General features: G+C 41.7%; 1 protein-coding gene across 3 annotated transcripts in view; it reads right to left on the reverse strand.

The window, feature by feature from the left end:
* Window positions 1-429: 429 nt before the first annotated feature.
* Window positions 430-12,619, reverse strand: part of pcxb (pyruvate carboxylase b) — a 268,431-nt gene continuing 256,241 nt past the window's right edge. For 2 of the 3 annotated variants that reach the window (XM_031851256.1, XM_031851255.1), the window contains exons 23-27: window positions 11,666-11,840; window positions 10,726-10,799; window positions 1,747-1,887; window positions 1,283-1,384; window positions 967-1,116 (exon numbers count right to left, since the gene is read on the reverse strand). In XM_031851256.1, the coding sequence (XP_031707116.1) occupies window positions 967-1,116; window positions 1,283-1,384; window positions 1,747-1,887; window positions 10,726-10,799; window positions 11,666-11,840 (642 nt within the window). Of the gene's footprint in view, window positions 1,117-1,282; window positions 1,385-1,746; window positions 1,888-10,725; window positions 10,800-11,665; window positions 11,841-12,619 lie in introns of all 3 variants that reach the window. The other variant, XM_031851254.1, reaches the window with a different exon arrangement.

The following is a 12,619-nucleotide window of genomic DNA, read 5'->3' on the forward strand; positions in this document are numbered from 1 at the left end:
TTTAAAAAAATAAACCATCTACTGTTACTGATACAGTAACAGAAGACATTTTTCACTTTGGTGCAACATTGGACGTCTCTCTTGCTTTGTTGTGCTTCTCTTATTGTGAAAGGGTTTTGTCACATGTCTAAAACAGGTTGGACGAATATATTGTGATTTCTTTCCTTCAGTTCTCGTGTAAACCCCCAGTGTGCTTTGTTGTCTTTAAAGTTTACTTAAGTACAAATGCTACCACTCCACGGTGACCAAAGTCAGTGACCAATGATGTCGTACAAAGGCAAGCATTCGAAAAAATGATTTGGTAATACCTCCTTAAGTCTATCCTCCTTTGTCTGATCCCCCGCTGAGTACTCGGAAAAACATTTAGTCGTCATTAACATAAAGTCTCACCTACTCACTTTGAATATATTAGGCAACATCAACAGCATAGAAATGGAAATTGTGGCATTTAATTGCAAGGAGATGTTCCAACCCTGTTAGTGTTACACATTGTTATTTTGTAGTACATCACATTTAAGACTAGCATTTAAGGAATGGAATGTATCACAATTCATTTGTATGTATTTCTAAAAAAATCTTATTCTCCACAAGTTGACAGGACATTAAGAGATGTATTGAGAGATGCTGATTTTACACCTAATCACCACACCTACGGGAATAACTTTGCTTTTGGGAGGGTTAGATCATTTGATTAGTGCTACAAATCAATAAGGAATCAAATTAATATATTATTTAGGATTATCACATTATCTACTATTTACACCCATCCGGTGTTTGGATGTGTGTGGAGCTGTGCTTCATTTTCCGTAGTGTAACTATCAGATATGTACAAATCAGGGGCAGAAATGTCCTGCCAGAGATGCAAGTGTTTTCCCCTTCCTCCTTTTCTGTAACCTTCCCTAGTCCTCCACCTCAACATTTCCAGAATCAGATGATTTAACTCCCCCTCCTTTCTGCCCTCTCACTCTACTCCTCGATTTCCAGTATCAGGTCATCTCCCTCCAGGGAGGAGTTGGTCGTGACATGAACCACCTTAACGGTACCGGCCACCGGGGAGTTGACCACCGTCTCCATCTTCATGGCCGAGAGGACACACAGCGGCTGACCCTTCTCCACCTTTCATGATTGCAGAGAGAGTTCACAGAGCATTAACAACAGGAGTCAAATGTGCAGATCACTGAACAAGCACTGCAGTCAAAGGATAACCACAAAAAAAATACCAGTCACATAAAAGCAAAGCTATCTGCAGTATAAGGAGAAAAAGGGTTGACAGTAAATTTACCTTGGATCCCACTTCCACTTTGACCTCCAGGACCTTTCCAGGCATGGGTGCTCCCACCTGACCCTTGATAGACTTCAGAGCCTTAGGATGGAACTTCATTTCCTGTGTGGAGAGACAAAGAGACATTTCATGCATCCATCTGTCCATCCAAGCCATCTGCACATGCCTGCCTCCGTTCATCCACCCATGCAGCCAACGATCCATCCATAGAGTCATTGGACCCATTGAAACCTTCCTCCCTGCTAAGCCTCCATCTACTCCTCACAGCTATTTGTTTCTATGAATAAATTCCCAAGTGCACATCAGTCATAAAATCTTTTTTTACGCTTAGATCCAACATCACTTTTTATAAGGAACTTTCCCTTTATCCATCCATTCATCATTAACCTGCAGACATGTATCCTCCTCTCAAACCATCCCATCCATCATTTATCTATACCCCCCCCCCCATCCCTTCTGTGTACCTTCATGGCAACAGTGTCTTTAACCAGCACAGATCTCAGCTGTCCGTTCAGCTCAAAGAAGACCTCTCTCTGGCCGGCCTTGTTCAGGTCACCCAGTGCCAGCGCCTTGATGTGCAGGATCTTCCCCCTCTCCAGCTCCACCTGAGATGAAACGAAGCCGGAGACAAGTAGAGGATTGAAGAGAATGAATGAATTGGAGTGAGAGTGTGAAGGAGCATGGGACAGAAATTAAGATCATGCTAGAAAATATAAATGAATACATGGGCACCTATAGCTGCACAAGTCCAGCTAAAGCGTGAAAGAAATTTGCAGAGCTTGGTGAAATGTAAAAAAAAAAAGCAAAACTTATTGAAGCGAAAAATGCACAATGTTTGCTTCTATTCCTCGTTTCCTTTTAGCCTCTCGCTGGGCTGGAATTTTTCCAAGCATGCACTTGGTGGAGGGCTGAGACACACGGACAGATTCATGAGGAGAGACTCATTAAGCCTCATTGTAATCAAACAGCTTCATAAATAAATCAAAGAGTGTGGCATCTTATGAATGTTGTATTCTACACTAATGCGCAGCTTCGTTAATGCACGACATTGAATCAGCAGCTGTAAGCACTGCACATCTGTGTTTGCAGATCTTATGGTCGGGTAATGTTTAGAATGAAAAGGTGGAGGTTCTCAATAAGCCTTTTTCACATGTTTTACTTGACAAAGTAGGAAACGCTTTGGTGTTATTAATACAATTACTAAGACGTGACTGTGATGCTGCTTTCATATGAGATGGATGGCAGAGATGGAGAACATCAACTGTGAATTGACAATATAACACCATCCATTCAATTTGTGTTTAACACAACATAAACAACAGTATAAGCTTTTACATGTTTGGTTATCACGCACTAATGTATTATTAACTGCCAAGTCTGATATATCAGCGTGTCTCAGTTGTAATTACGACTTGGATATGTTGATATGAACGCTATATACAAGTTTTTCGACTTGTAAATACAATAACTCTGATATGAACTCAGAATAAACCAGGATCCTGAAACTGAAGTAGCTAAATGGAATTCAGTAATCATTAATTGATTTCTACTGCAACAACTGATTAAACATGTCATTGTCTCTCACTTACCTTTTATAATAGGACACAAGCCTAAACAAACCAAACTTAAGAGACAAATGCACCAAACAGGTCGGGGGATAAAAGCAGCCTAAGAGTTTTACACCAGCACTCGACCTTTTAAGACACGACTCGAGGGTCTTCAAAGTTCAGCTGAAAGGGCATTTGACATGTGTTTATAAGATATTGACCTGTTGAGTGTCATTTTAAGACAAAGACACGACTCTATCTCTCTTTATCTCCAGACGCACTCCTTCCTTCTCATATCCATTCTGCTCACTGCCGCGTTCTGTCTCGCTCGTCTTTCCCTCGACACCAGCCTCTGCACTTCTTCATTTATCTCACGCCTCTTCTCAAATATCTCATCTCACCGGTCAGAATTTTTTCCCTTTTCCGTCTTTCCATTTGTCCAACTTCCTCCGTCTGGCTTTCAATCTCTCTGTTTGTCAGTCCTCCCATGTGTCGCAGCTTTCAATTTTGCAGTGTTATTTTTGCAAGCCCATATCTGGGGCCTGGCTCCGTCTCTCATGCCGTTGTTAATTTCCCTCATCTGCCTCTTTTGGCTTCTCTTTACTTTGTCTGTCTTTTCCTCTGCTTTTACTCGACCCTTCCCCTCGCATCCTTTTCTGTTCCTCTCATCACCGTCTCGGCTGTTGAGTCTCCATTGATATTCCAAACTAAGTCAGTCAGAAGACGGAAACATGTGCTGCTGGAGGTATGTATTGATCTCAATTTTACTCTGCCTCTGTCTTTCTCCGACTCTTCATCTGCTTCCCTCGCTCTCTTGCTTGTCCCTGGCACTCAATCTTCACCTCTCCGCTTCTCTCTCCACCCTCCTCTACGCTGAACTTCTCTCCGGCTTGTGCCGTTTTGTCAGGCTCATGGCAGCACTTTGCAAAAAACAAACTGCCGCCTTCCCCTTTCCAACTGTGTGGCTTCAACACTACGCCTCCTCACAACTGTTGCCCATGAAAAATACAGTATGCGCACTCTTTGAAGAGTTGCACAAGATTTATGGACTCTTTTGAAGATGATTTTGTCTAAGATGTAACCGTGTGTGTATGCCAAAGTTTTACACAGAGTTAGACTTCAGTGCACTGGGTCGATATATCGAAAAACACCAGAGATGCATTAAGACGTTCACAGATTAATCAGACAAGCTCACACACTCACTGCTTACTCCCACCTGATACACACTGACCTCCCCCCTAACAGTCTGCTTTCATTGTTAAACCAACTCCAGGTCATATACCAGGGCTTATTATCTTCGTGCCCAACACAAATGCATCCCAATTCCACCCTACCGCCCCTATCTTTAGACAGTACGGTATGAACTCTATAGTCTCATTGTCTATTGTTACATTTAGTGTATAAAAACTTGCACTTTACTGTATTTGTACTACTGGAAATGATGCAATACATGCACTGAGCTACATTAATCAAAAGTGTGACTTTAGATTGCCACTTGTCAATTAAAATTGACAAATAGAGAGCTTATTCTCAAGAATTTATACTTGTTTTTTGTTCTCAGAGAGCTTCCTCAAGCCGTCCCGCCACAATCAACAATGCGATGCATTTATACCAAAGCACCGCCTGCTGGAACATCCGTCTATGAGGCATCTACAGTGAGCGCTACGCGTCAACTTGCCGGTGCAATCAGTTTATCGTGTATGTATAAAAGAATACTTTATACAAAAAGAATATGTTTGTTTGAACTCTGAAATTGTGTCCCCAAAACCCTCAAAAACACGACATGAATGGTTTCAAAGTTCTATCAAACCCAACTCCAACCACCCAGCCCACCCCCCCCTTTTTTGTTTCCTATTACCATACATGCGATAGCATCTCTCGTGCATTATGTATGCTCCATATCTCAGTGATGCATCTGCTGTGTTCTCATCTATATGGCCCTCGCATGCATTCAACACAGCACCCTCAAGCACAGAGCTTCTTCTGTCAAATTCAACTGCGTACGCATTCGGTGCTAAAGCATCTCTGACATTGAAACAAGTTTCACAGTCTGCTTCACGTCATGTCTCAGATATGACTTTAATACTGACAGTGACAGAGTAATGAGATTACTGCGGCCAACGCAGCTCCGTGTGTTGGTGCCTGCGCACATTAGCACTGACAGGGTGTGTGAACGACTGGCTCCGTGTTTGTGCAGATCTGTGTTTATATTTCCATCAAACATGATTAATACCACAATGAGTCATCAACACATGCCAGATAGGTCGAGATCTTTGTTTGTGCTCTCCAGCATGCGTGCGTGGGTGAAGGACACGAGCGACGGGCAGAGCCGTCACCCGTGTGTAGGCCTGAGTGTGCATACTATGCGCTCTAAATGGCCTTCAGATGCTGTTTCACAAAGTGGTCATTTGATTTAAAAAAATAAAAGACGATGATGTAGGACTCAAAATCTTTACAGAGCATTAAGAAATTATGCAAAATAAAAAAGTGGGGAACAAAGCGTAGTCTTTGTGTCGTCCCACCACGTTCACTGCACAAAGAGAAGTCTTGCAGGCTCGCTGTTCACTTTTTGGCTGATAAAGCGCTCCAACTGGATTCTCAACAGGCTTGAAATGAAGTGCTTAACAATACCAAATGATTACTGTGAAAGACTTAATATCTACTTCGCACAACATTGACAACTCTGGGCTTTAGGTCTAAGTCGGCGCTCAAAGAGATTTGGTGCTTGAATCGGTTTTGATAAAGATTTCCGTTGTGTGCCTCACACACACTCCAGCTGCCAAGAGCTCACAAACAGATGTTGTTCCAAATATACAGGTAACAGTGTGGTGGCCAAAGTTCAGCAGGAGTCCTCTGTGATGGACACTGGCCGTCTGTTGCTGCTGTCCCTGTGGATTCACCACAAATGCCAATAAAATTCACAACCACAAGCTCAAAGGTTGATGCCTCACAGATAATTTAACATTAAAAAACACATTGTTCTGTAACTATGGTGTCCTACTGTATTTATTGCATCAATCCTGTAGTTTTCTGTTTATTCAGTGCTTTTAACAGGCATATGTCTATATAGTGGCCGCTTATATAACTCTACATACACATGTATTCTGCAAACAAAGGTGTACCAGAGCTTTCTAGCTGGAGGACTGGGCTGGGGTATGCATGCTGGAGTGCATGAGTGCTATTCACCTCAGGGCTCATCTCTGCGTTAACAGTGCCGGCTATAGTTCTACAAAGCAATCAGCATGAGCACAAAAATAGATATGCTTCTTATGAGCACCTACTAATTACCATTTGTGACAGGCTGACACTCTACAACACCCACACTATCTGTCCGTGCGATTGACAACAGCAGTTTCCCTCTTGATTTGTATCTCAAAAGGTTGCAGCAGCAGTCAACCTGCCTCTTTCGTGTATAACACTCGCATCAAAGCGGCATGGGTATCACATGCACACACCTCATATCACCAAAAAAAGTCAACTTGTCAGGAATTGAGGCAACTCAATTTCCCCCAGCGATGTCTATGTTTTAATAACCCAGATATCAAATACAAGGGAGATGTGAGACCCGAGGACAGTGACGCAACATGCATCCAACGGTGTGTTCTTATTGTGGGCAGAGGCATTATTAGTTTCAAGATAGCGACACTTCTGAACAATGTCTATACCTACACACAGTGAAGTATTGATTCTGAGACTTTCATCAGACAAACTTTTAAGGCCTCAGCACTGAGGTGTTGTGAGTCTCGATGCTGTGATTATGTGTGTTCCCATATGTCCTGTAGGTCACCTCTCTATTGATACACAAGAAGTGATTACCACAGTACAGTGATATCAATGGATCTGCCTCAGCCTACTTTCATGAACATCACTTCTGAATTGGTTAAATTAAATGGAATAGTAATGACAACAGCGAAATCAATTGTTCCGACAGTAATAGGCCCCATCCTGTCCCTCTATGTACACATCTGACTGAGACACATAATACATAAACACAAAATTCAGCACTAATATCATTATGTGGATGTCACACAAATGTCTTATTAGAAAAACAGTGAAGGAGGCAATCAGCTAGTATCTTGTCTGTCAGAGATAAAGTGCTGGATGCCCCGAAACCTTCTCCAGCTAAATGAAAAATCATTTTGGCCATCCAAAGTCTAAACATCTTGGCCTACAAATGTAAAAAATAAATCTTGTAGAAATGTCAATCCTGCAGCCAGAAACCTGAGGGTAATATTTGACCTTTCATTTGAAAAAAAAAAAAAAAAAAAAAAAGTTTAAAAAGTCATTCAATCATGTCTTAATCAATATGAGTATCATCTTTTTCTCTCTCAGCCTGATCTCAAGAAGGTCATTCATGCTTTTATATCATCTCGGTTGTACTTTTGTCATTCATTGTGTTCAGGGTTAAGCCTCAAAGCGCAGCTGCTCGGTTCTTCACAAAGACAAGATTTCAGCCCAGCCTCTCTTCACTGGTTACCAGTAAGTTTCACAATTGATTTTTCAGATATCACTGATCAGCTTTAAAGCACTCTGTGGCTTATCTCCAAGCTGTATAGCTGCTCCACTGTGAGCCAGAGCACCGCCCTCAGATCCTCAAGAAGGGCTCTGCTGGCTGATCATAAGTCCCAAAGACTAAAGGAGACTGTGCTTTTGCAGTCAGGACCCCTCAGCTGTGGAACTCACTGCCTGAAGATCTGTGCTGGATAACATTATAGTTTAACATTATATTTATTTTTATAATAATACAGGAGCTTCTCTTTCCCCTTGAGGAATTCTACCGACTAACAGAAAAAAAGACATCTAACAGAAACATCATGCTGCTTTGTGACAGGTCATTCTTTTGACGCGTTTTCATTCCATCTCTCGCTCGGTCCCGCTAATCGGACCTGATCTGCCGGGAGTACCCATCGTTGTGACAACAGTGGGGAGTTTGTTTCTGTGGGGATGAATGATGTTTGAGCAGAAATCGGAGAGTCGGAAAGTTCCAAAAAAAATGACAACGGTTCTGATGGAGTGTTGATTAGATAAACAGCAGCAAGGGGAAGGTGACTAGTGAAGGTGGAAAAACAAAACAACAGTTCTGCATCTGGGAAATGGTTGAATGATGAGTTTTTCCACTTAGAGGGAATAAAGAAAAGTGAGTCACTGAAAGCTAAGATGGGTTAGATACAAGGTTACTTGTTTTAAATAAGTGACGGTTAGAAAATCGCTACAACTACCAGATTGGAAGATGGATATTAAATCTATTTATCCTGTTCGACAACTGCAGCCTTTTGTTGGTTATTTAGCCATTTTTGTTGATGAATATTGTAGGAATTAAAAAAAGAACAGCACAGAACAAACGGTGGCTTCTAAACAAATAAACACGCTAAAACAAACTGCTGAAGCTGCCAAGGCTCTTAATCAAAACATCCAAAGGACTTGTTCTAATCAGTGGCTCGTGGTCTGACTGAAGCTTGTCCTGCCACATTTGTGACCATTGCATCAAATGATACACACCCACGGGTGATTAACGAAGAACGGAGGGTGGGGTGGGGGGGGTCTGCCTGTCTCTGGGTCAATCCTAGATCAGAACAATCGATGCAGCTCCTGATTCTTTGCTAACAATACAACAGCAAAGCAGCAGTGTTTCCCCATGTCCCTCGTAATATAAAAATCAATTAACAACAAGCCTAGAAGCGTTCTGCTGCAGTGAGATGGAGCAGTAATTAAACGTGTTTGCCTTTGGCCGCTCTGAATCAGTCATTTAAATCTTACTCATAATCTTACTCATAATGAGAGAATCAAGAGAAAGTATTGAAAGGATCAAAAGAAGAGGGATGTAGATGGAAAAGCTGAATTGCAATCGATGAAGTGCTGGAGAGAGGAGCGTGAATGACGCAGAGTCGGGGTGTCGCAAAATACACTGATATTGACTGTAATTGTGATATTTTAAAAATTTAATATTGATACCATGGTAATAATACACATATGATAATGGCTTGTACATAATCCAGCGACGCTTAAATTAGTTAATTTATACAGTTTGGGTTACAGACCCTCCCTACACTCACGTATTGTGAGTGTAAATTATCCATCAAAAAAGAGACAAAACACACAATAAACAAAGTAAAAGATGAATTTCACTGCTGGCATTATTATTATCTTCTCGCAATAATATCGTTATCCTGAGTTCTTTTGGCCGCCATAACTGTGTAGTAGAAAGTTGATACTGTGACGTTCCTAATGCAGAGTATATAGCTTTAGTGAAAATGGTGAAAGGTAGCAGATGGCTGGAGGGAATTGAGATGACCTTCAATGTTGTCATACAAATGTTTTATTTCATTAACGCAGAAAAGGGCTCGAGGGGATTACTTAATTGAAGCTATTGAAATAATGACGATAAATGAAAGCTAAAGGGATATGAAGACGATGAATCAGCTGTCCCTGTGGTAGCACAACACTGATTTCTTTCAATACAGAACTGTAAATGTCATCGTGGAAGTGGATTTTAAAAACACCTTGAACATGTTTTGGTCTTTAAAAAGCTTGAATTTTGTCTAAAAAAAACCTTCTATGGTCCGGAACATTACCACAATCCTTCTGAAACCCTTTATGGACAGTAACCATGAAAGGGTTGTTCTCTTTGGAAAGGAAAACAGTTTCAGGCACCTGATGTACCACAGTTTAAATTTCCATTCCGCACAGGAAACTCTTATGTTGTAATGTTTAAATTGACAATTCAGGTACAAATAAAGCTCAAATCTAACAAAACATGTCTTTACTGATCACATATAGAGGGACTGTCTCTCGTTGTCTTGTACCAGCACAGCAGACATCTTGAAATATTTCCGCTGACTGTATATTCCTGTACGTTATAGTTGACAGGAAATGGTTTGCTACTTAGATGCCGATATATTACGTGGCAGACAATCATCATATCCTCTCACCGACAGCTTGTTACATTCCCGTGCCTCACTAATTTGATTGCATGCAAAGCAATTCAACTCGTGAGTTTTATTTTCTTCATCGGACGGCATGTTCAGCTGCCTCCCTGTTGGAAGATAAACAGTTGGTACAAGCTTTAGAAATGTGTAACTGTTGTATTTTGGTCTGCGATACGGGCCCTCAGTGCCTTCCACCGGCCCACTCTCAAACATCATACGACAAAATGAATCTGTTATTTCTGTGCGGGAAGGCCAATATGATGGCCGGAGGGATTAAAATGCAGTTTGTTGTTCCCTTGATATCGTGTTAATATCTCTGTCCTCCCCCACTTCACTGTGACTCTGCACCAAACTGTATCAAACCTCCTCCACCTGCAGTGATGGAGAAATAATTTCCCTTTGATAATGTCTGTTCTTTATGGAACCGTTGTTACATCACAACTAATGAAGCAGCTAAATGGACAATTTAATACGTTATTAATAGTGTGGACTACGTCTTCATAGTATTAGTGACAGTTTGTGACTGATACATACATGTTATCACACCATTGATTGTGATTTTTCCCTATCGATCCCCTATCGTTTAAGTATTCCTATAGTTCATTTCTTTATCTTAATTTTCATAATTACAACAATTCAGACATCTATTACAGTTAACTGTAATAGATGTCTAAATTGTTGGACACTGCTAAATCAGTTTTTGATCCTTCTCGAGCAAAAAAAAAAAAAAGAAATGCTAATGTTAGAATGGCATCAGTACATGCGATTTAGTACTGTACTTTCATAAAATAGTACGTACAAAAAAAGAAAAGGTCAAAACATGTGCCGCAAAGGCCAAGATGCACTGACTTTTATCACCAAAACACTGCTTCCCACACCTCCCACAATGCAACAGTGACCCTCCGTGTCTGCTAGATGCACACGTTATGGTCTAACGATCTTAAACGGTGTGTAATATTTAGGCGCGTACCTCAAACTCCTCGGCGATCTTGGGTCCATCTAGGAACAGCCTGGTGCTGAGACAGTCCACTGGACCAAAGTTAGCTAGAAGAGAAACAGAGATGGCCTTAATATCAGCAAACATTACTTTATGATTTTGACACTGGGCATGCAAACATAACTACTTCAATACCTGGAGACATCAGGCTATGCCAGCTTTAAAAAGGGAGATCGTTTTGGACCAATATTTATTATCAGAAATAGAATATTCAATAAGACTGAGGGGTAAGTGGATTCAGGGGTCTGTTCACTCTTAAGCTGAAGTAGTGAAGGAACAGCTGTACACAATTAAAGCTCCTCATAAAAAGGGCCCCACCAGTTCAATGCTAACACTTCCTCACTCCTCAAAGCAGCAATTAAGCTCGTGTAAATCCAGGCAGCTGAATGTTACTGCAGCTCCTTTAAACAACTTCCAGTCAAGTTTTAAAATGCGACTGCTCTAGAAAGATTCCTATCAAACTTCCAACATCACAGCCTTCCCCAGAACCATGCTGCTGCTGACTGCATTTACTTCAAACCTGCTAAAGAAATGCTGTTACTGCTTCTGCTGATTTCTCCCTCTGGCACCAGCTCTCGCTGTTCTGGTTTCGTATATGTGCATTTTGTAAATTCACCACCCGAGACAGGTGAGTGTGTTGCCCCCTGAACTGCCAAATACAGCAACTGCAAAACTTTTCTACCTGATGGTTGAACTCGCATGTTCTCCGAGCTAATTTCAAGCCCCAGTAATAATACAAATGAGAATGTGAGCCTGTGTGTGTGAGAACGAGACGAAATGCCATTCGGTACAACAAGATCCAATTTGATCAAACGCACAACAACAACAAAAATTGTAATAAACAATTTATTGATGCCTCTCCGTAATCCAAGTATCTGAATACAAAGATCCATTATGAAGACGGCCCACTCACCAGTGAACTCCTTGAACTCCTGGAACACCTTCGGGTACATGGCGGCTGACATCACATCCTCAGGGCTAATGTCATCACCGTGGGCAGTTCGGAGCCCCTCCTCCAGGACTTTGAAGTCCATGGGTGGCAGAGAGGCGCCTGGACGACCCTCGATACGTTTGAGGGACTTCAGCACCTGGGAGAGGAGGTTAAAAGAGAAGAGGAGCGAGGAAGTTAAAGGAGAGTAAACAAGAGAAGGTAGGAGGGCACGAGAGAAAGGGGAAACAAACTGATTGCTAAAAGTTTTATTTAAAGTCATATATTCTTCATGAATGCTTCCCCACACATAGTTTCCCCATGGGAGTCTGAACCATGTGGGATGTATTAAGTGCTGGTAAAACATTCACAACTCTAGGTCTGGATAAAAGCTGCACCCTGTCAAGGCACTGAAGTGACAGAGAGACTAAAGGAGGAGGAAGATAGAAACACATGGGGAGCTGTGGTGGGGGGGACGGAGAAAGGGAGGGAGAGAAACACTTGAATTGGAGAGAATATCAAACTCAATGCGAGTTATATTTATTTCAAAATTTGCATAAAAGTGACACCGCTCTTGTATTAAGATCTGCAGTGATATCCGCTTTTATGCAACTCAACCTTTCCTCTCCATTCAAGTGTCATCACAGATGACTGCAGTGCTGCCGCACATGTGACACATCATCCTAGTCTTCTTCTTGCAAACGGCAGAGGAGAAAGACGAGAGGAAAGACGGAAAGAAAAGGGAAACTAAAGCACCAATGATATGATATCGTATCTGCCCACACAGGTGTTGGTATCTGACAACTTGTAGAGACACCGACCGATCTGAGGGCATGATGGTGTCAAGACACAGGCGTTTGACCTAAGGGCTGCGGTTCTGTTTTTATTTTCCCTGGTGTCACAGTCCACACACACACACACACACACACACACACACAC

This window comes from Anarrhichthys ocellatus, unplaced genomic scaffold, assembly GCF_004355925.1.
Source record: "Anarrhichthys ocellatus isolate YVR2014 unplaced genomic scaffold, GSC_Weel_1.0 scaffold11, whole genome shotgun sequence".
In the NCBI taxonomy this organism is placed as follows: Eukaryota; Metazoa; Chordata; class Actinopteri; order Perciformes; family Anarhichadidae; genus Anarrhichthys; species Anarrhichthys ocellatus.